The following is a 24518-nucleotide window of genomic DNA, read 5'->3' on the forward strand; positions in this document are numbered from 1 at the left end:
TACAATCTGGCTTGTTGTGTTGTACCTAAGGCTTTTGAGACTCAAATCAGTGCGGTTACTAAATGAATGAAATGTTATTGTATTAGTGTTTGTTGTTGTTATTTATTATATAGTTTAAGCCTATTTTGTGTTGAATTTATGCTGCTGTTACAAAAACTTTATTTTGTTAAATCTTTAATTTTCAAATATTTATTTATTTATTCGTTTAGTTGCGGTCTGTAGCCCTGAGAGCGCAATCTTCTTTTCTTCTATCAGTTTCTCACTTGTATTAGTTCAAAACATGTGTTTATAGAGCATCTCTTTTTTTTTTCTCCTTTCACACTCTTATTTGCTGTCACAGAAATTAAAAGAGCCATTTGCAATGTGTCCTTATATTTATCTATTGCATATTTTTCGTGTTTATTTTCAGACTGAAATGTCTTCGGTTTATTTCATTGATTTGTTCATTTTTATGAATATTTGTTCCAGGAACAAAAAATGAAGATATCTGAGTGGAAAAGAAGAACAGAAAATGAGGGATAGAGGGTGAAGTGTGACTTGTGTCTGGTGCAGTGTCTGAAATATTTACAAAGGCAGAGATACAGAGCACTGTGAAGACAGGAAGTGTGTGCACAGGGGATGAATCCATTTGGGAAGAAGAGGATTCTGGGTAAATGTGATTAAAAAAAAAAAAAGTAAATGAAAGATAGAGTGAAAACATGGCAAAGTGTAATGAAAGGGATTCTTTTTCAAGGACAAACAGGTCAGTCGCTTCTTAGCAGAATTGATATGTGTGCTTCTCTGTTTGAGGTGATAAGTATGTTGGAGGTGAGCTGTTCACAGTTTTTGTGTTTTTGCCTTCCCACCTCGAAAACACATATATACACACACACACACACACACACACACACACACACACGGTCCCTTTCATTGGTAGGAGATGTATAACATGAAAGAACTTGTAACACATGCCATTAAGCATGCAAACCACATCACTGAGCGCACTAACATCACACTAACAGGATAAAATACATTCTCTCTTTCACACACACACAGCGAACACAGTTAGAGCGAATATATTATCATTCATACGGTGTCGTTCATTGCCTCCAATGCTGACATTAACATTCATTCTGCTAGACTGATGTGACGGTTAACCTTCTAGAGACACACTCCGTGTGGAGTAGTGGGTGTGTTTCCATGTTTTGGTGTCCTACATCTATCTCCTTATTAGTTTCACTTGCCTTTAAATCAGACATATTTCGACACATAGACACCCAAGGACGAGTAAACACACACACACATTCCTCACAGGGTACACCTCGGCACGATCCTCTTGTCTGAACATGTCCTTTTCCTCTCTTAGGCTCACCTCTAACTCCCAGAATGCACTTCTCTCTGAGATCTGATTTGCCAGTGGCAATATTTAGATGATCCAGAATGTGCTGTTACATCATATTAGTTCTAATTATAAGGTGCTTGTCTTTGGGTGTCCTTAAAAAGCATTATTTTTAAGATTTGATACGATTGTTTAAGAACTAAGGATAGCACTATTAATGTGGTTTTATGTCATTTTTTATACATAATACATACATGACATCCATGCATGCAGGCATGAATCTAACCAAACACAGAATTTGCTAAAACCTGTATAACATCTTGCTGTTTTTAGGATAGATGGATATTTTAATTGGCATGAATAAAAATGAGACTGAATCTCAAGTGACATTTGCTGTGAGACAATTTTTAATCCATAAAGGAATGAATGAAAGAGACTTTGTTTGGTACCACTAGTACTGCAAAGTACACACTTTGGTTTTTTATATATATATTTTTATGTGTTTAGAAAGGTACACAACAGTACTGATCACACTGTATCTATCCCTATCAGTCACATTTTCACTTTGCATCAAATTAAATATGGCGTCTTTCTTGACTGGTCGGTAATATTAATTTGTCATTGAACAGACTATTCTGTAATCATTAATTTCTACTTGGAGCATTTGCATTGCCCTTCATATTCATACTTCCATTAATTATTGTCTCATGTTACATAGAAAGTCCTGAATACATGATTTATTTTTATCTTCTCTGAGAAAAAGAAAGATCAGCACCAGACAAGCCCATGGAAAGTGCTGAACTGCTCTCTTTTTGTTTCTATGGCACTTGATCTCTTCCCAAACTTGCTGACCAAAAAAAGAGCTTCTGAGGAATTTTCACTCCTGATCCCTTTTTCTCTCAAGATACGGTCTTGAAGAGCTGATATTAAGTCCTACTCAAGAAAACTGTCTTTTTCATTTAGAAACCAGAAGAAGAATTTTAGGGGAACATTTTTTTGATGTTGAAAGTTTCATATCTACTAAGTGAATGACGATCCTTCAGATGAACCCCCAACACACAGTGCTTCTCTTTTCTTTTTTTCTAACATCCTTTCGCTCAAGCTTGTTTTTGGCAGCTATTCCCAGTACTTCCTGTCAGTGTCATCCAATCAATGTTTCCCAGTCAGGAAAACTGACATTGGTTTCTCCCCGTTCTGGAACTCAACCTGTCGTTTGGACTGCTAGTTTGATACTCTTTCTCAACAACGCCGCTTCAAGCATGGATCAATCCCGCAATCCCCTTTGCTCCAATTAAGTCCCTCTGCTTTGTTTCACCTCAGCCAATCAGAAATAAACCAGTTTGTACACATATACACACACACACACAAGTTGCTCCCTGAAGCCTCAGTGGTTAAGAGACAAAGCTGGTCTCGGGAGTATATTCTTACCTCTGAAGATCTTTGTGGAGGAGAAAGAGAAAGAAAGAGAGTAGAAGAAACAAGGAAATGAAAATTAAGGAGAGGGGGAAGGGAGGTAAAGAAAGGGTTCATCATAATAGAGAATTGTAAATAATTTATGAGAAACACACAGCGACAAACAGTTGATGATGATTGTTTATGGAAAGATATGCGGGCGGCTTCCTATCAGGTTTGTTTATTTACCTGTGTAGGGGAAATATGGGTTTCTGTCGAGAGATTGACATCTGCCATCAGCATCACCTTTGTGAAGAGATCATACATAACATTTGTGTGTTAGTTAATAGTCACTAAACTGATTGAAAAGGATAGTTCACTCAAAAATGAAAATTCACCCTCATGTCATTCTAATACTATATTATTTTTTCTTATCTTTGGAACAGAAAATGAGATGTTAAGCAGTTTGTCCAAGCTGCTTTTTTTTTCATACGGGAGAAGTATGGAGAGCATGCCAGTTTTTCCTGCATGCAGCAACGTAGAAGAGTGAGCTGTGATGTCCCATTCACAATCAAGTGATTCTTATGAACTGGATATTTTCAATGAGTCACGAAAACATGAGACAGCCTTGAACTCACTTGTTATCTATTTGAATCAGAGTCATTTAACAACAATGTGTAACTTATAGTATTTACTATAGTATTTAATATAGTATTTACATATAAATTATATAAATTATATTTATATGTAAATACTATATTTAAATAATATAATTATATAATAAAGTGTATTATAAAAAATGTATACTATAAAAATATAATAAAATAATGTATGCAAATAATAATTATATAGTGTTCTAAAATAAATGAATAATGCAATCCAAAAAAAAAACCTACAAGTTTTATACAAAAAACTATTCAACAGCAACTCCAGTTGCGACAAATTTATGCTAAATACAATCTGAAAACCATCCGTTATCTATATAAATTCGGTTTAGTCTGAATTCTAAAACCTTGCTGAGCTTACTATACTAAGCCTTCATCACGGCCACATGCACAACAACCCAATTTTTAGGGGGTATGCCGCACAACAACATGGGGGTGTGTAAATAATGACAGAATTTTCATTTTTGTGTGAAGTATTCCTTGGAGATCAGAAGATGAAGAGTGTTCTGTGCATCTCTCGCCACCTGACATGAAGGGATGAGTAGTGGAACTGTTCCCAGATCAGATCTGCTTTGTAGCAAGCACTAATTAACGTCAGTTCAGACCAACACAGGCTTCATCTTAAATGAGATCTCCCACTCTAATTACAGTTGTAAACATGTTGGATTTTCCAATGATATGCTTTCTGTCTCCCATCACTGTTTATTATGGATGCGGAACATGTTGAATTGATGTGACACGAATGGTAGTGGCATTTTAAATGGCTTTATCCTTCACACCTGCATACAAGCATTCACAACTCTATGATCTGGTATATTATTTTCTGACTTTTGTCTTCATGCCTTAACAGGTATTGAAAAGTATGGCAGAGATTTTTCTAAACTCTATTTTAGATTATTAGGAGATAATTAGCTGTTTGAAGAAGCCAATAATTATCTTGTCAGAGCACTAATCAGTTTCTGTGAGTGTTAACGTTAACCGACAGCTCACTTAATGACACCTGTAGTGATCAAAGTACATAGAGTAAACTCTTTGCTCAAACAACACATGCTGAACAGCCAGCCTATGTTCATTCATATGCTTTAATGATTAATTAATGCCTTTATGCATTATATATGTTCTATATTATGCAGAGCATGTTTAAGGACTCAACATACAAACCCGATTCCAAAAAAGTTGGGACACTTTACAAATTGTGAATAAAAAAGGAATGCAATAATTTATAAATCTCATAAACTTATATTTTATTCACAATAGAACATAGATAACACATCAAATGTTGAAGGTGAGACATTTTGAAATGTCATGCCAAATATTGGCTTATTTTGGATTTCATGAGAGCTACACATTCCAAAAAAGTTGGGACAGGTAGCAATAAGAGGCCGGAAAAATTAAATGTACATATAAGGAACAGCTGGAGGACCAATTTGCAACTTATTAGGTCAATTGGCAACATGATTGGATATAAAAAGAGCCTCTCAGAGTGGCAGTGTCTCTCAGAAGTCAAGATGGGCAGAGGATCACCAATTCCCCCAATGCTGCGGCGAAAAATAGTGGAGCAATATCAGAAAGGAGTTTTCTCAGAGAAAAATTGTAAAGAGTTCGAAGTTATCATCATCTACAGTGCATAATATCATCCAAAGATTCAAAGATTCTGGAACAATCTCTGTGCTTAAGGGTCAAGGCCGGAAAACCATACTGGATGCCCGTGATCTTTGGGCCCTTAGACAGCACTGCATCACATAAAGGAATGCTACTGTAATGGAAATCACAACATGGGCTCAGGAATACTTCCAGAAAACATTGTCAGTGAACACAATCCACTGTGCCATTCGCCATTGCCGGCTAAATCTCTATAGGTCAAAAAAAGAAGCCATATCTAAACACGATCCAGAAGCGCAGGCGTTTTCTCTGGGCCAAGGCTCATTTAAAATGGACTGTGGCAAAGTGGAAAACTGTTCTGTGGTCAGACGAATCAAAATTTGAAGTTCTTTTTTGGAAAACTGGGACGCCATGTCATCCGGACTAAAGAGAACAAGGACAATCCAAGTTGTTATCAGCGCTCAGTTCAGAAGCCTGCATTTCTGATGGTATGGGGTTGCATGAGTGCGTGTTGCATGGACAGCTTACACATCTGGAAAGGCACCATCAAGGCTGAAAGGTATATCCAAGTTCTAGAACAACATATACTCCCATCCAGATGTCGTCTCTTTCAGGGAAGACCTTGCATTTTCCAACATGACAATGCCAGACCACATACTGGGACAACATTCCTATTCCTAAACTTGAGCAACTTGTCTCCTCAGTCCCCAGACGTTTGCAGACTGTTATAAAAAGAAGGGATGCCACACAGTGGTAAACATGGCCTTGTCCCAACTTTTTTGAGATGTGTTGATGCCATGAAATTTAAAATTAACTTATTGTTCCCTTAAAATTATACATTTTCTCAGTTTAAACATTTGATATGTCATCTATGTTGTATTCTGAATAAAATATTGAAATATGAAACTTCCACATCATTGCATTCTGTTTTTATTCACAATTTGTACAGTGTCCCAACTTTTTTGGAATCGGGTTTGTAGATTTATTTTATTTTTTATTTTATTTTTGCTGGCTTAGTCATTTATTCAGATTTGTATTCACTCATTGTAAAATATAATATTTATTGTAAATATAAGGATTTGGTCTATATGAGCACAAAATTGATATTCTGAGTTTTGATTTGAAGTCACTTCACTTGAGGTGATAATGTCAGATGATCTCTTACTCCTCTTACCTCGGGGCACCAGTTAAGAAATTTTGCCTTTAAAAGTAAAATAATGATAAAAGAGAGTTTGTCATCTAACCAATCTTGAAGGATTTGTGGGATGTCATTAACTTGTAGAGCCTCTTCTGCATTATTAACACAAATAAGGCACAAGAGTAATAAAATTAATGTTATTAACAAGAAGATAAACAAAAGTAAATCAATACAACTACTAAATGAATGAATGATAAAGGAATAAAGTCCATAAGATTCATACAAATACAAGTGATTAGGTTGGGTGTGGCTATGGCAGAGTTTTGTTATCTCATGGAAAGATACAATTAATAAGGTGAGGACATCAAACAAAAAAATGATTGAAAGATTATGTAAGGAATAACTGACGACGAGCTGTTGAATTCTTAGAAAATAATGCACACCCAACGCAAAGCAGAGTGCAATTCTAAGAATTCAACAGCCCAGAGTCAATTATTCCGCTTATACTATGGTTACCACACTTCAAGACACTGTTCTGATGTTGTATTTCAAGACATTTGTTGGGTTTTTGTCCTTAAAACACTCTTGTGTGTGGGACTAATTTCTTATCATCCCAAGCCTCAGATGCTAATTCCAAAACGTGATTTCAGAACTAGTAACGGAGGCTTGAGCCTTGATAGCAGACTAATACAGTTTGTACAGTTATTAACATGGTTGAGAGAGAGAGAGAGAGAGAGAAAATAGGCTTGTGAAGTGATATGGAACTGCAGTGCAGTCGAGACCTGTTAGAACTACTTTAACCGTGCGTTTCCATGAAAATAATTGCACACCTTTGAACGCTGGTCAACCAATCAGATTCAGTTATATTACCTCTAATGTACATTATAAATACAACAACGCCAAGGTCTCTGGAAAGAGTTTTGGTTAAGTGATATTTACGTAGTACATGAACGAGTGAGCAGTCAGATGACAATGACTTCTTCTTGGGTGACAACGTAGTGGAGAATGTAGCTGGAATCGGTTTCAATAGCCTTGTGGGATGCTGATCTCCTAGAGCACTAAAAAGGGTCCTAAAATCTGGAACAGGCAGATGAGGCCCTGAAGTAGGTGCAGAAGGTCCTTTACAATCTGGAACACGCAGACGAAAGTACCTTGAAGTGAAGGTTTTGTCTCCTGAGCTTAACCTCGTTGTAAATGTGACTGTATGTCTTGTGCCTCTGGGCCAGACACTCAGAACTTGGTCAATTTGCTTTTTTCTCTCTGGAATGGAGACTCGTGATGTGCTGTAATTGTTAGGGGCCGTTCACACAGCACGCGTCTTTGCGTCTAAAAACGCGTCGCTCAGTAGTGGTTTTAAAAAAAGCGCAGCGTAGAACGCGAGCATCTCGAAACGCGCCTTTGAGACGTGATGCAATAACAACAATAACGGAAATAATAGAAATAGGCAAACAGCAGAATTGACAGATACAAGTATTGACATGGAAAAAAAGAAAACAAGATAATTATGAGTGCCTACTCCGCCATATTGCCGTCAAATAAAACAGTTGTCATGCCAACTTGCTACTGTAAACACAATCTCGCAACGTTTGCCCCGCCTCCGAGTTCTTCTGATTGGTCCACTTGGAACTGACATTGATGAGCAGCGCTGCGTGTAAAAGTTGAAATTCTTTTAACTTGACACAGCGTCTTAAAACGCGGCGCTCATGTGCGAGACACTGCAAAAGACGCGAGACAGGAGCGTATCGGTCATTCACGTCCGTCAAGCGTGTGTTTACATAGAAAACCAATGGGAAAGTAGCGCATTGGAATAGAAAAACACGTTCTGTGTGAACGGCCCCTTGCTGTCTCACTGGACGAAGACTCTGAACATAGCGTTTGTTAATGTTTCTGTCCTCACAGACTGGAGGCTCAGAACGTGGTCTTATCTGTTGCTTCCTCACAAGCTGTTGACTCAGAGCATGGAACCTGATTCTGTCTCACCTTTGCAGGCTGGAGAATCCAGACAGCGTATCTGTTAGTGTCTCACCAGATGGGAGACTTAGAACCTGAATGTATCTGTTGCTGCCTTCCCTGTTCCTGGGCCGTAACAGGGAAGGCAGCAACAGAGCATTGGTGTATCTGTTAATGTCTTACTGAATGATCCGGAGACTCGGAACAAGGAGTGTCTGTTGAAATGGTACATTTATCCCTTTCTGATGAGGAGGAGATTGCAATTTAGCGCTTCTCAATTCCAGTGCCGTGATTGGCTGCTAGCATCAGAGGGGACACACACAGTATGGCTCACCCTTCTTTCCCATGTGGAACTCATTTGCATAAAGAAAACAGAAGTCTTTAAATTGTCTTTAAAGTTTTACCAATGCAATTCTCACTTTCCAAACCACCATCAGAACACTTGTGGCAATGTTCTAAACAAATAGATTCCAAACAAGATGGGAAAAGGCTGAAGATGTTGCACTACAAATAGCTGTCACTGAGAATACCTATTTTTCTGAAGAAGTATGAAATGGATATGTGTAGTTTACATCAGATTTAAGATTTCCAAACATAGTTATGAATGTATTTGGATGGATCATTGTGATAGGTGTCTGTCAGTTGTCCTAGCATCCTTATCTGATGGTGATGGACATTTGTTTGTGCTAGTCCACCAAGATCCAATCAAAATGTAGCAAAGCTTTCCCCACTATTGTAATTCTCTATATTATTGCTATCTTCTCACTTTGGAGACTTAAACTATGTTGTGAGACTCAAACATCTATTATTCTTTCACCCTCGAATCTGCTTTGTCCTGTATGTCTTTTTAAGGGTGTCTCCAGACTGTGTTGTTTCATTACACCTGCAATGTAGGCAGTAATAACACTAGTTTTGAAGTTGTCATAAACCCATTAAATTATCCGTCTTATTTTCAAGATAAAGAGTTATGTGTTTATTGAAAAGCTTAAGGGTGTGTGTACGAGAAAGACACTTGTGTCACTGTTTGGTGTGTGTTGTCTGTCTCAGGTCTCATCTGATGCCCAGGCTGAAGGAGTCGCGCTCTCACGAGTCTTTGCTCAGTCCCAGCAGTGCAGTAGAAGCTCTGGACCTCAGCATGGAGGAGGAGGTCCTCATTAAACCAGTGCACAGCTCCATCCTCGGCCAGGATTACTGCTTCGAGGTATAGATGTCTCTTTCACTCGCTGTACATTATATACATAAGCAATTTCAATGACCTGATCTCTCTCGACCCTTAGAATGCTCATTTAAATTCAACTTTACAGTATACTGTATCGTCATTCATAAGACAATGTTTTCTAACCAGGCAAGTTTCCAGCGAAAAAGTAATCTTGGACTGGGTAAAAATTTAGATTTCTGATTAATCGTAATTTTAATTGAATGGTCCTAGTATCGATTTTAAAATACTAGTGTATTTTTAATGAATAATATGAATTTTACTAGAGAACGAATTTCCCTTACCATGTAAGCAAAATGGATATTATAGCTGAAATATAATCAGAATCAGAATTTAATCAAAACCAGAATAGAATCCAATCAAGAGCTTGTGAATCAGAATTTAATCAAACCATCAAATTTATATTGATCAGATTTGAGTCGGATCAGGAAATCTGTATCAATCAAAATGTATTTAATTTTGGTTCAATTTGATTTAATTCACAAGCTTTCTATTTGACTTTGTTCATAGCTTGTGATGGCTGTTCAGAACTTTGTGTGAATGTCTATATCCAGCTTTCTGAACTCTGATTTTAAGTGCTGCATTTGTGCCCAGTCTGTCTGTCAGTAAATGTAGTTTTACATTTTGTTTCTGTTCAGTAGCATCTTTTCACATGACATTAAAACATGGCACAGGTTTGCTTTTGATGTAAGCAAGCCGAAAGCCATGAGATTCCCGCAGTAGGCTGACAGTTATCGCCCTTTTTTTTTTTTCCCAGGTGAGCACCTCCACAGGTAGTAAGTGCTTTTCTTGTCGTTCAGCTGCAGAGAGAGACAAATGGATGGAGAATCTGCGACGAGCCATCCACCCTAATAAGGTAAACTTGCATAACTGCAAAGGTACTAAAATCATACCTGACGTAGATTCTCCGATTTATAACAGAAGAAATGCAACTCAATGCAAAATATGAAGAGAGATCAAATAATGTTTCTATGTCTGTAAAAGTGATGAAATTCAGGGCCGTTTCTTTCTCTCTCTCTTTGATATAAGCACATGAGACACAGGAGAGAAACTGCAAAACATATGGCTGCTTTGAGCACACCAAGAAAAAAACCTCCTCATTCGACAGCTCATTTCACCAATCAATAAATTAAGCAATTTAATGATTAATTAGATTGGGGGAAAAAATTCAAGCACAATCTTCAAGTTATGTTTGCCTTCTTCACAGCTTGCCTGGGGATGTGTTTAATGTCTCCCCATCGTTCAGTCTTACATTTTAATTACTCAGTGGGTTTCTGAGGTGAACACCAGAGCCCAGCTTTAGAGAGCTTTGCAGTGAACAGATGATTCTTTAAGACAGATGTTGATGCTGTAGTAGTGTGGAGATGATCATAGCTCAGGCATTAGCTGCTGTGGCAGAGGCGCATTTCTGTCTGCCTAATTAGTTCATTATCTGTGATGAGGGCACACAATGGAGCACCTCAATACTGAGATGTGAAATCAATTGCCTTAGTGGGTGTTTATTTGTGTGGGAATATCCATGAGCACTCGAGCCCTAGACAATGCCCAGTGCCCTCAGTACAGTCAACTGCAATTCATCAGTCAAGTCTTAAAGGGATAGTTCACTCAAAAATGGAGATTGTGTCATTATTTTCTCAGCTTCATGCTGTTTGCGCATTTTGAAGAATTGTTATTCAGCCAAGGGCTGCACGATTTATCGAAATGTGATGTGGCTTTGTGTGATTATAAAATCGCAAAGGCTACAATTTAATTAAAGGCACACTATGTAAATTTTCGCCACTAGAGGTTGCTTATTCAAAACAAAGGCATAGTTTAATTACGCCTTGATTTAGCAGAATCATGGGATGTGTTGTCTTCACATCTATAGCCGGTGGAAAAGAATCAGGATGGGACTCGGGCAGAAATAATTTTCATGGTTGAGATTATTATTAGATTATTAGAGAGGAACTTTTATTATGCCGCAGTCAATGCTTCCGCTTCTTCCGGTCAAGCGTATGTGGGGTAAAGCAGTGCTGTTTTATCATATTATATAAAATTGTGTGTTGAAAGCTGTTATAGTGCTAACATTTGCTCGATGGCTACTATGAGACTTGTTGCACACTGCCGTAACCTAGATCGATATTAGGCATGGTAAAACATGGTACTCGTTGTAAATCAAGAAAACGAGATTTAAACAAAAGACTTAATGTGTTGAACTATATAGCATGATTAGTTTTCTGTCAATGAATGTATCCAAACAGTTGCTTACCCGTCTAATAAAACACATAATATATTAAAGCGTTTTTGGTGTTTCCATGTTTTCTACAGAAAATGAAACTGGAAACTAGGGATGGGCATTTTTCCAAAATATTGTATTCAAATATTTGGGCTCGTAAAAAGTGAATATTCAAATATTCGTTTATTTACATTACGTTAAACAAGAACGTTTTTTTAATTCATCAAGATTTTGTAACCATTTCTAAACAAGCTTACGATTAGGCAATAGCCTATACACAGGGGTCGGCAACCCAAAATGTTCAAAGAGCCATATTGGACCAAAAAAACAAAAAACAAATCTGTCTGGAGCCGCAAAAAAAATTAAAAGCCTTATAAAAGCCTTATATGAAGGCAACACAGGCTGTAAGTGTATATTAGCTGTATTAGCCTACTATCAAAATGACTAAGTAGGCTACAAATACATAATGAGATATTCCGGAGGTAAGTTATATATTTAAAAACTGCTGAAAGCCACAGAAAAAAAGAAGCAAATGGATCGGTGCAATTCACAGAAACAGCTGAACTCCAGGCAGAGAAACATTGATTTGCATTTATCATTTTGTGTCAAATTGTTGGATTTTGACGTAAAATCATTCCATATATATTGCATTGTTATATATTATGTTGACAAATCATCAATTAAATATTTTCCATCTTATATTCTGCATAATTGTGTGTTTTAAAATAAACACTGACAAAAACTATACTATAAAACTATATGTTTTAGGGATGGACACTATGACGATATAACATTGATATAAGTGATTACGCAGATTTAAACCTACCTATATTGTAGTTATATAAAATATTCACAGGCAGATTTGCTTTATGTATTTCCCCCGCGTCAAATCAGGCACATATAAATGTCAGGAAACACGACTCCTGGCTGCATGTCAATATCCATGGATGAGGTTTTTTTGACAAGTTGTAAGAAACACTTTCGAGTCCAACCTTTGCAACCGTTGCAGAAACAAGATGACGATAATAGCCTACGGTGTGCTAAGCTTCTAACAGTAGACTTATGCAATTCTAACAGTGGCACTTTGTGTTTTCTGTTCGTAAATATGTCTCCCTCGACGAAATTTAAAGTAAACATATGTCTCAAAATCATTTTGCTATCAGATAAGTTATCTTCTCGGCTCACTCGGGGATAATTAGCCTATAGCTGCGCTTACCTGTCGTGAATGTAAGTGATTGACAGCTGTTTTTCCTCATTCGACGGGTGTTTTGATTTCATGTGCTTTCTCAATATAGTGGTGATATTATGATAACTTGATTTCATTAATTCATTTGATCAAAAGTAATTTCATTTTGTAAGATCATTTTCATCCAAGTAATTCCAAACTTCGCAAGGCAGATGACAACATTGTGATGATCAAATAAAATAAACTTGTTAAACACTCTCCACAGCGCCACCCGGTGCATTTAGTTCTAACTGCGAGTGTTATTGCTTAGGATTTATCATGGATTCACTGCATTTACGGCCAGCAAAGTAACATAGTAAAATTCGAATAGTATTTTTATTTTTCGAATATTAATTACAGGTCGAATATTTGACAATTCGACTATTTGTGCACACCCCTACTGTAAAACCGAGGGTAACATGGGTATGATGTCATTGATAGGCCACACACAGACACTCCGAGTCCTAGGTTAAATTTGCTTATTTCTCTAGATTGAAACAATCTTGGAAACATTTGGGATAATGTCAGTGCACAATACAATAAAATACATAACACTGTTTTAGTGGTTTTTGGATATTTTAATTCAAAATTCGTACATATTGTGCCTTTAAGTAAATGTGCACATACATTTACTTAAAGGCACAATATGTACGAATTTTGAATTAAAATATCCAAAAACCACTGCGTGTTTCACATTGAAGTGCGGCACTGTGTTCTTTTACAAGCGAGCAGTTCATGCTGCTCCACATGGTTTAATGTTTCAAAATCAATACATTATATATATATATACAGTCAAACCAAAATTTATTCAGACACTTTGAACATTTTATTCATTAATACAGTTTATTCACTATAAAATATGACAAGATCTCAGGGTCTTAAACTGTGTCAGAAAAAATCTTAATTATGTCAGATAACACTTAAGCAAACCATGGTCAGGCCAAAGTGTGTGGTGGACAGACTGAAATTGGATTTATTTTGTGTAAACTAAGCCCTGTTTGCACTGACAGCAACTTTCAACTCATTCATTTTGAGGGTTGTGATTTCAAACTTAAATGTACAACACTAACCAGCTATAGAATGCAGCCCACCACATTTATACTTTTTAAATTACAGAAACCTAGAAAGATGAACAGGGAAAAAACTCTCCACAGAAAAGGATAAATGAAGTGTTTAGGAGGAGGTTAAATTGCACAAATAGTATTACAGTTTCCGTCAGTGTCTCTATCAGCATAATGTTTATAGATATAAATGCTTCTGCATGACAACACTAATTGTGGCTGGGACGCTGTACAAAAGCTAGAGAGTGAGGGACAAAAATTACTGTATGCCGCTGGGCTTAGTCTCTTCAGTTTAGTGATTCACAATGGTCTGTGGCCTCAGAAATAACTGTGACATTTAGTTTTATTCTGATCTCGTCCTCCATTGCCTCCTAAGTTATAAGAGGATGGAGGGATATCTATAAATTAACCTCTATTATATTACAACAAAAGCTTAACCTTATACAGCATGATGCAGGTCAACTTTATGGTCGTCCCTCGTATATTAAACCACATGACTTCACACTGGAAAGACTATTCTATTAAAAAGGCCAGCGAATGACATTAACTGCTGAATGATGTCACACAGTATTTACAGCACCATCCTGCTATCTATATGGGAAGGACATGAAGTGATCTAAAATAAAGGGCCTTTTAATTCCCAGCCAAGGGTGTGTGATCTGAAGCAGAGGGTATTTAATCACTGAGCCGAAAAGCACGTCATCTCTAAATCACTGACCCTGTTAGATGCCACACTGATGCGGTAATAATCCGCTACAGCCGTGACATGGCAGCCTAACAGTCCACTGACCTCACAATACCCTTCTGTCTCTAGGACAACAGTCGGCGGGTTGAGAATACGCTGCGGCTGTGGATCATCGAAGCAAAAGACCTTCCGGCCAAGAAAAAGTACTTCTGCGAGCTTTGCCTGGACGACGGCCTCTATGCCCGTACGACCTGCAAGCTGAAGACGGATAATGTCTTCTGGGGTGAACACTTTGAGTTCAACAACCTACCTGCGGTCCAGAACATCACCGTCCATCTATATAGAGACTCTGACAAGAAGAAGAAAAAGGACAAGAACAACTATGTGGGGCTGGTGAGCATTCCAGTGGTGACTGTCACAAGCAGGCAGCTGGTCGAGAAATGGTACCCGGTTAGCCAACCCAATCCAGGTAAAGGGAAAACAGCTGGTCCCATGGTCCGCATCAAGGCCCGGTACCAAAGCATGAACATCCTGCCCATGGAGCTCTACAAAGAGTTTGCAGAGTACACCACCAACAACTACATGCTGCTCTGCTCTGTGCTGGAGCCGGTCATCAGCGTCAAGAACAAAGAGGAGATGGCCTGCGCTCTGGTTCACATCCTGCAGAGCACCGGGAAAGCAAAGGTAATGTGAAAGGCTAATACATTTTGTCATTTAGCTAAGGGGTTTTCAACCTGTGCTCCAGGAAAGGGTCTGTGAAAAAGCTAAATAAAAAATATCTAAAAGATCATAAGTTTTACATGTTGCTAGAAGACACAATTCCAGGGTTCAAGCTACAACCTTTTGGTTTCGTCTCTAGATGTTAAACCATCACAAACTGAAATACATGAGCAAAAACAGTTACATTGTTAAAGTGTAGCTGTTTTTTTATTATTATTTTAATGGTCAGCCGTTGGGCAATGTCGTGCCATTTTTCAGCGTCAGACGGCTTACTTTTTTCCGTGTGTTCTGCGCTGTTGGCTATAGTCGGGGGCGTCTGGGTTTTTTGGGGTGTTCAGCATGTTGAATCAGCATCGTAAGTCGGTGAAAGAGAGAACTCTGGCTGTTCATCTTAGCGAACAAGTCAGTGCACGAGAATAAAAATGAAAGTGATGAAAGCTTGCAAAGAAGTCAAGACAGTATAGACAGAATTTATTTTGTCATCTTACCTGAGCATTTCGCTGCTCAAATATTTTCATATTAGCATGAGCCGATCAATGAGGAAATTGATCATGGTGATTGATATCCAAAATGCTAATGTTTACAGTTTGTATTTCTGCAGTCCTTGTTTCGTTTTCCCTTTTTGAATGATAAAAAAAGACCATTAATACCTGTTGATATAGACAGATATTTATCTACACACATGCGCAGAACACATGTGTTAGTTGACACTCACCTTTAGTCCTTTTGGTGTGTTCAAGCACAGCATTTTGGCCAAGACGGAGCCGACAAGAGGCAACAACACAGTCAGCTTTCGTCGCCACTATTTTTTGACTTCGGTTTGGTGTCCCCTGGGCTTAAACAGCAGTATGATTGTTTATAAATCTTGACATTATTTTGTGGTTCAGAGTGGATTTGTTTAAATGTATATTTTGTAATTTATGAATTAATACTTGGATAATTTAATAATTTAAACATTAATTTATAAATGATAAAACATTATGGCCTAGTTTCACAGACAGGGTTTAGATTAAGCCAGGATTAGGCCTTAGTTCAATTAGGACATTTAAGTAGCTTTTATAAACATGCTTTAGAAAAGAAAAAAAAAAACATTGCTGGTGTGCATCTTCAGACAAAACAATGGCAGTTACATATTTTAAGATATGTCAGTGCAAGTTGCTTTCAGTTAAAATGGTTCAAACATGCATTTTAGTCTGGGACTAGACTTAAGCTTTGTCTGTGAAACTGGGGGTATATGTTTATAATTTATGAATTAATATTTAAATTAATTATTTATGTGACCATGTACTTACTTTTTGTAACTATTACAAATCAATTTTTGCCTCTTCCCTGACCCTTGTGTGGTTTCCCTGTGCATTTTGCTTTTTCACTGATGCTCTTATTGAACTTCAGAGGTCACGGTGAATCAAACGCAATCCAATTCCAGTTTATCTCTGCTGTAGTGTCCCGCTGTTATTCCTTGCTGTTTGGGTTAACAAACGGATACTACACTAAAGAGATTGCATGTAGTTTGTATTGGCTACATCTGTGAATCTTTGTATTTATGTGCGTCGGATTTCTCATGCTGAGAGGTATTTCGGAGGGATTATCTCCCCCTGGTTCTCACAGCCTTTCGCAGGATCCAAAAAGCAAAATAGCAAATCTTCCCATTATACCGTAAGGGAGGGATTAATATGGCTGCTCTTATCTGTATTGGCTGCTTTTTAGTCCTGGCCCTGATTGGCAGATCCAGGGTTGTTGTAGATAGTATGTTTGCAGTGACTCAAGGGATGATATAAACACAAAGGCAGAATGACCTTAGATGGAGGTGGATAAGCCTCTAGTATATGTATGACATTTAGTGAAGAGCTTGTTTGGACTGCACTAATGTCACTCAATGTTTGAGGAAGAACAGGACAGACAAAAGACTTTTTAGATTTTTCTTTTCTAAATATTCTCATCATAACCTTTGTGGGGAGTCTAATTAGACAAACTAAGCATGAAACAAGATTTTCAGACAGTGAAATGTTTTTAATCAGGGTCCAGGCATGAGGGTCATTTCAATGGGCAGCTCTCGGGAAGCTGATTTATTGCTGCCTTACAGTCCAGTGTTTTTAATCCAACATCTTGCAGTCACCCGTCAAGTAGTTGTCCTGGTGCCATTACCTTTAGCCGTGGAGAATCAGTGAAATGAAGCGTGAAAAAGGTTTTTTACTATAGAGGTGGTCTTCTCTGTGGCTATATTCATTTTAGGTGTCAGTGCAAATCTTAAGTTAATTGTTACATATATAAGCTATTCAGCTTTAGCAGAGGTTAGAAGTTTTTGTTGGGTTCATTTCAGTAGCGCAGTCATCTTAGACACATAAGATCTGTTGGTGAGTTGTTTGTGAAGAGTTTAGAGACATTTAGATTCTCCTTTATTAATTTTTTTTTTTTTTTTTTTTTTTTTTTTTTCCTTCAGACTACAAAATCACTTTAGAGTAATAAAAACATGCAAAGGCCAAAGGGTTTTTTAAGCTGTTAAATTATGAATTGAAAATGTTTTAGATTGCACACTCAGACTCTTATAGGGATGTAACAATACCCTCATGTCACTATTCGATACATATCACAATACTGAACTCACGATACAATATTATTGTGATACTTCAAAACGTATGGTAAAAGGTTAACAAAAAATGAACTGATGATTAAAATGCTAAATTTGTATTACATTGGGGGTGGAAATGAATAGGCTTGGACTTGGTGACACCAGAATAAAAATATTCATGATCCTGAAGCTGAAAATACAGAAAAATATGAATATGCTTGCACTCTGACATTGAGTAGATATATTCAAAATAATGTAGGCCACTTTTTACTGGTAACACAAGACATTTGCTATTATCTGGACCCACAAATATTCCCCCATTGCATTATTGTACATTATATTCAACATTATATATAGTAGTTCAATGTAGAACTGACACTAAAACTCTTTAAACAGTACTTTTCATTTTGGGTGAACTATACACAATACATATTGTCACTATCCATGATCCATATTATTGCATTTTTGTAGTCCGATATATTGTGACATGATATATTGTTACACAGAAAGTTACATACATTTCTCATCATTTTATCATTGAGGGTTCACTGTCAAAATCCATTAGGATATACATCAATCCCTTTTAAAAACTTTACAAATTTGTGCTACACACAGTCAGAAACAGCAGCATGATTTGGTAAACTTTCTTCACTTTTTATTTCCTATTAGTTCTTCTAGTGTTTAGGGATAATATCCTATTCTACACATATTGCCGGGTCAAGTTTCTGAACATCTAATATGTGTTGTTCATGTATCACTGTTGCCTGTGACATGCCAATGTTCAGTGTTTGTTACATCAGAAGAATTTTTGAAAGAATTTATTTTTAAAAATGGTTTATTTTTTGGAGAGAGTTCTGAACAGATAAAAATATGAAAACAAAGTAATGATACCAATTTGAGAACCCTGATAATGAACATTCTAGGCTTTCCACGGTCAACCAAAAAGTATCAGGGGAAATAGTGGTATCTGAAAAAATCAAGGTAAAATTTTAATTGTGAATATCAATTTAATATTTTTTTGGTGCTAAAAATATTCTGTAAAATATTCTTCTAGAGATGGCAATATCTGCTAGATAAGCTGTTGCTCTTGTTTAGCATAAAACTTGTTTCGCAATTATACAAAAATGTCCCATTGGTGAGCAAATGGCTCATTTCAGTCAGTTCTTTTCAGTGAATTTGTCAAAATGGTTCATAAATGGGTCTGAATGATTCATTAATCATTTGTTCTCAATCAAAAGGATTTTAAGTTATTTTATCCAGTAATTACAAATGACTGGTCAGTTCTTGGAAATAACAAGGAAACTAAATGGTCAGTTTAGAACTGTTTATATCAGTGATGCTGTCCTTTGTTAATATTTTCATGCTGACTGAACACAGTGTCATTAGAGATGGTCACTGGTCCACGAATGACTGACTGATCTGCGTAATTATCCTGTGAGTGCTGACTCTGAGATTGTCATTGTTAAAAGTCATTAGTGTCTTTTACTGGTCAGTTGCTCTTTACTTCTTTAAGTACTGGATAAGAAGTGTCTGCTCTTACTAAACCAACTAGCGTTCACAGAGGGTCATCATAAACAGTGAGTTGCGTCACTCATATCCTATCCTACCCTCGTCCGCTGTCCCCCTGGGTCCCGCGGGGGGGGGAATCAGGCCTGTTAGTCTGATGCTGTTAATTACTGCTCGTTAATTACTCTGCTTCTCAAATATGCCCTGAGGGATATGGGCCGTAAAAACTCTAACACTGATGGAATCATCCAGGCTGTCCAAGGTCATTTGTTTTGAGGACCGTATTTTAAATTGTAATAATGTGTTTTTTAATGTTTTTGATCAAATAAATGCATCCTTGGTGAACATAAGAGACTTCTATTAAAACATTAAACTTTCAATCAAACTTTGAACGGTGTATATTTTAGTAAAATATGTAGGTGCATAGTGCTACTTATTGATAACATTGGTTAATATACCAGTAAATGAAAATGATTTAATATTCTTTCATTTAGTGAAAAACTGTCTTTATTATTTTTGATATTTTAATTGTGTTTTGCTTCTTGCATTAAAAACATCGATTATAAATAGCTGTTTGGTTGAAAATCAAACACTTTTAAATATTAAAAAAATATTAAGATATTTTAGCTATTTTGCCCAACACCAGTTTTGACTTAAATGAGCATTTTATTCAAGCAATGAAGACTCAGTTTAGCGCTTCAGTTTCTTTACATCATGTCTCTCTGCATCATTCTCAGTGTGATTAAATCGATCAATTATAGCTAAATAGTAATGTTATGAGCACTTAAAGCAGATGTAGAGGATGTATTTTGGGAGTTCTTAGTTCTACTTCAGCTGGCTTGTCTCTGACTGACACATAAGTTGACAGACCAAAATAAAATTAGACTAAGGTTCAAATGAAGATGAAGCAGACTTGTGTGTGTGGATAATAGCGCTTGTCTATTTATGTTCCTTTGAAAAGTCTGGGCACGGTTAGACAAGCTACTAAACAGAGCCTGCTGTGACAGATTCACTGGCAAGGATTATCTGAAGAAATCTTGATATCCAAAAGTCTCTCACTCTAATAATGCACTCAGTTTAAGGTAATGTACCATGGGTCACATTCTATCAGTAGGCAGATATGATAGCTGTATTCCCCTGGCTGATCCTGAGACCAGTGTGCTTGTGATGTAAAATATGGAGAAGAGATATCCTACAGAGACCACACGCCCTAAAGGACACAATAACACTCATTTATCACTTGCTTGAGTTTCATGTGGGTGTGATTTTTATGGTACATGACTGTTTTCTGTTTAAAAAAAGGGTAATAAAGTGTTTCTAAAGAACTTTTTTTAAATTTGTTCTAGCTGTGCTCATTTCTAAAGTATTTCATTAGCTAGTTATTGCTCTACTCTATAAATTCACTTTCTTGCCACATTTAAATATCAGGATGTATATTTTCTTACTGGAGAAATTTGTGCACTTAAAATTAAATATGATATATGTAATTTGCATTTCATTTTGTGTACAAATGTCTATACAAATACTGTTCAAAATTTTTTGGAAAGAAGCCTCTAATGTTCACCAAATCTGCATTTATTTGATCAAAAATACAGTAAAAAACGTAATATTGTGAAATATTATTCAATTTAAACTGTTTTTAATTTTAATATATTTTAAAATATAATTTATTCTTGTGATGCCAAAACTTCTTTCATCACAAATCAAAAATTCAAAAATCTTTCAGAAATTTGCTGATTTGGTTCTCAAGAAAAATGTATACTATTTTTATTATTGTTGAGAACAGTTGTGCTGCTCAATAATTTTGGAGGAACTGAGAAAAATCAGGATTCTCTGATAAATAGAAATTTTTGTTTGAATTTATTTGAAATAGAAAGCGATTGTAACATTATAAATGTCTTTACTGTCACTTTTGTGACAATTTAATGCATACAGCTATGGAAAAAATTAAGAGACCACTCCAAGTTCAGAAATCAATGTTAAGTGGTCTCTTAATTTTTTCCATAGCTGTATATTTGCTGAATAAATGTATTCAGTTCTTAGGGAAAAAATCTTACTGACCACAAACGTTTGATATATATATATATATATATATATATATATATATATATATATATATATATATATATATATATATATATATATATATATATATATATATATATATATATATATATATATATATATATATATAATAGCTATGGAAAAAATTAAGAGACTTAACATTGATTTCTGAACTTGGAGTGGTCTCTTAATTTTTTCCATAGCTGTATATATATATATATATATATGCATACACACATATAGTTATGCATTTTGAACTATTTCTTCATAGCATGTTGACATACACATTAGACTGTGGCAAAGCAACAGCTCAACAAGCATCTTCCATCATTAACTTCCTTACAGACATGGGACGAGAGTCATTATCTTCATTTTCCTTCAGCATACTTATCTTTCCTCTCCTCATCTGTCACCCTTTCTTTTTTCTTATTTTCTCCCCATCCTGCCTCTCTCTCCCTCTACCCATCACCTCTCTATCTCCTTATCTTGTCTTAGACTCATGCTCTGCCATTCTCTCTTTCTCTATCTCGCTTGGCTGCACTTTAAGGCAGGCTGGCTCTGAAAGGATGTCATTTCTGGTCTGAAGCAGCACATTGCCCTGACAGCTATTACAGAAGTCGTGCTTCGCTGTAGATGTGACATCCACTTCAGCAGGCTCTCAATGCACACACACTTAACACACTTTTCATGCACCTCAAGAGTTTGAGGTTAGACAAGGTATTAATCTGTTTCGTGATATGATGTAATCGTGATGTCATGTCTGCACGCTATTGCAACTTGCATGATTATGGTTGGCGGCAAGAGATGATCACATGGACTGAAATGTGTGAGACCCAATATGCAGATATTGACTGCACAATGCAAAACATAGGCCTATAGCAATCATTACATAATAATCTGATTATCTCCAAAGTGATCCATGCCACACTTGCATGAAAGTGCTTACAGACCCCATGAAATCTATATTAAAGTTTTGTCTTTTAGTCCATGTATTTGTTAACTATGAGCCCATCTTTATGCTATTGTATTCTTAAAGGGTTAGTTCACCCAAAAATGGTGAAAAAAAATCATAAATTACTCACCCTCATGTAGTTCCAAGCCTGAAAGACTTTCTTTTATCTTCTAAACACAAATGAAGATATTTTAAATGAAATCTGAGATTTATGTTCCTCCATTGACAGGCCATGCAACTACCACTTTGTCTCTTCAAAAAGTTCATAAAGAGATTGTAAAACTAATTTTTGTCTGAATAAATTGTCAGGCAGAATGTCATGATTGTGACAGCCCTAATAAAACATATGAAAACATAAAACATTGAATTTATAAGTAAATTGAGGTGATAAAACCCCCGAATCAGCTTTCTCAGTTTCTAGGTGGGGTGTGTTGTTGAGATGCAGACTGTTTAGCAAGGTAAATGTTGAGGACATATTGTTGTGTGTTCCTTGAAGCGAATGTCTGTTTGACCCATTTTAGTCATACAGCACAACAATCAGTCTTATCTCAGAAAGCACGCTGGATAAAGCTGCCCCGCAGCCTAGCATTTCATTAGCAGAGCATTTCTACATTTCACTGAGGGTCGTGAGCGCAAACATAAACACACACAGCTGCAGCGAACAGAATCATACGCATATTTGCACACATGCAATACAGAAAACTCAAGGTTATAGAGTGTGGGTAGACCGTGAGCTGAATTCATCGCTTCTGTGATATTTGACTTCTCTCACACTCACACATACATTACAGATTACGCTTTTTTCTCTCTCTCGACCCTCCTTTCGTCTGTCTGCTAAATAGCATCTGACCTTCTCTGACCTCTTTTTTTTTTTTTTTGTGATGGAGAGAGGGTGAGATAACAACTAACGTTTCAGTTTACAGCTTGGCTTTAGATCAAAAGAGAAAGGTGCTGAGAATGACACACAAGTAATGATGAAATTGGAGGAAAAGTATTCATCTTTGACATTTAATGATCGCTCCCTTTTGTTTTTCAGTAGGTCATGTTGAATTATTGTGTGCCTGACAGAGTTGAATGCTTATTTCATGTGTGGGAGACAAGTATACAGTATATAAATAGCTTACATGGAACATGTACACGTGCACTTTGTAAGTCCACTTTGGACATTTCACATTTGCAAAGCAAATTATTAATTTGTTACATCATCTAGCACTAGGAATAGCGATACATTCTACACTATAATAAGTCAGCAGCAATGTGTGCATAAAAATTAGTTTGTTTCCTAAAAAAAAAAAAGTGGGTGGGTGTGCATATGTGTACATATGTGTGTAATAAAGTAATTATTATTACATTAATCATTAGCTTATCAGTCGGAATCCCATTATCATTACATTTCTAGAAATTTCTGTGAACAAAGTTTTGTTCTGTATTTAAAGGGATAGTGCACCTAAAAATAAATATTCTGTCATCATTTACTTTCCCTTGTGTCGACAAACTTGTATGACTTTCTTCTGTGGAATGTAAAATAAGATGAATAAAGGGTGACAATTTTTTTTTTTTTTTTTTTTTTTGGGTGGACTATCCCTTTAATTGACTTTAAATAGCATTTTATTTCCTTTAAAGGATTAGTTCACTTTTAAATAAACTTTTCCTGATAATTTACTCACCCCCATGTCATCCAAGATGTCCATGTCTTTCTTTCTTCAGTCGAAAAGAATTTAAAGTTTTTGATGAAAACATTCCAGGATTTTTTTCTCCATATAGTGGACTTCAATGGGCACCAAACTGTTGAAGGTCAAAATTAGTTTCACTGCATCTTCAAATTGTTCTACACAATCCCAGATGAGAAATAAGGGTCTTATCTAGTGAAACCATTGCTCATTTTCTAAAAAAAAATAATATTTTATACATTTTAACCAGAAATGCTCATCTTGAACTAGCTCTCTTCTTCTTCTCTATTAGAATTCCAGCAGTGTAGACACTGCTAAGCGTATTACTGCCCTCCACAAATCAAAGTTTGAACTAATTGTTATATACTATTGAACTAGCATATTCCATATAAAAATTAGTTCAAACTTTGACCTGAGGAGGGCAGTAATACACTTGGCAGTGTCTACACTGCTGGAATTCAAATAGAGAAGAAGAAGAGAGCTAGTTCAAGATGAGCATTTCTGGTTAAAATGTATAAAATATAATTTTTTTTTTAGAAAATGAGTAATTGTTTCTCTTTATAAGACCCT

General features: G+C 36.3%; 1 protein-coding gene across 4 annotated transcripts in view; it reads left to right on the top strand.

Moving 5' to 3' along the window:
- The window catches only part of dab2ipb (DAB2 interacting protein b), a 115728-nt gene that overhangs the window by 66633 nt on the left and 24577 nt on the right, over positions 1 to 24518 (top strand). For all 4 annotated transcript variants that reach the window (XM_067405549.1, XM_067405548.1, XM_067405551.1 and 1 more), the window contains 3 exons: positions 9113 to 9266; positions 10039 to 10137; positions 14597 to 15151. In XM_067405549.1, the coding sequence (XP_067261650.1) occupies positions 9113 to 9266; positions 10039 to 10137; positions 14597 to 15151 (808 nt within the window). The remainder of the gene's footprint in view (positions 1 to 9112; positions 9267 to 10038; positions 10138 to 14596; positions 15152 to 24518) is intronic.

The sequence above is a fragment of the Chanodichthys erythropterus genome, chromosome 13 (genome assembly GCF_024489055.1).
Source record: "Chanodichthys erythropterus isolate Z2021 chromosome 13, ASM2448905v1, whole genome shotgun sequence".
Taxonomy (NCBI): Eukaryota; Metazoa; Chordata; class Actinopteri; order Cypriniformes; family Xenocyprididae; genus Chanodichthys; species Chanodichthys erythropterus.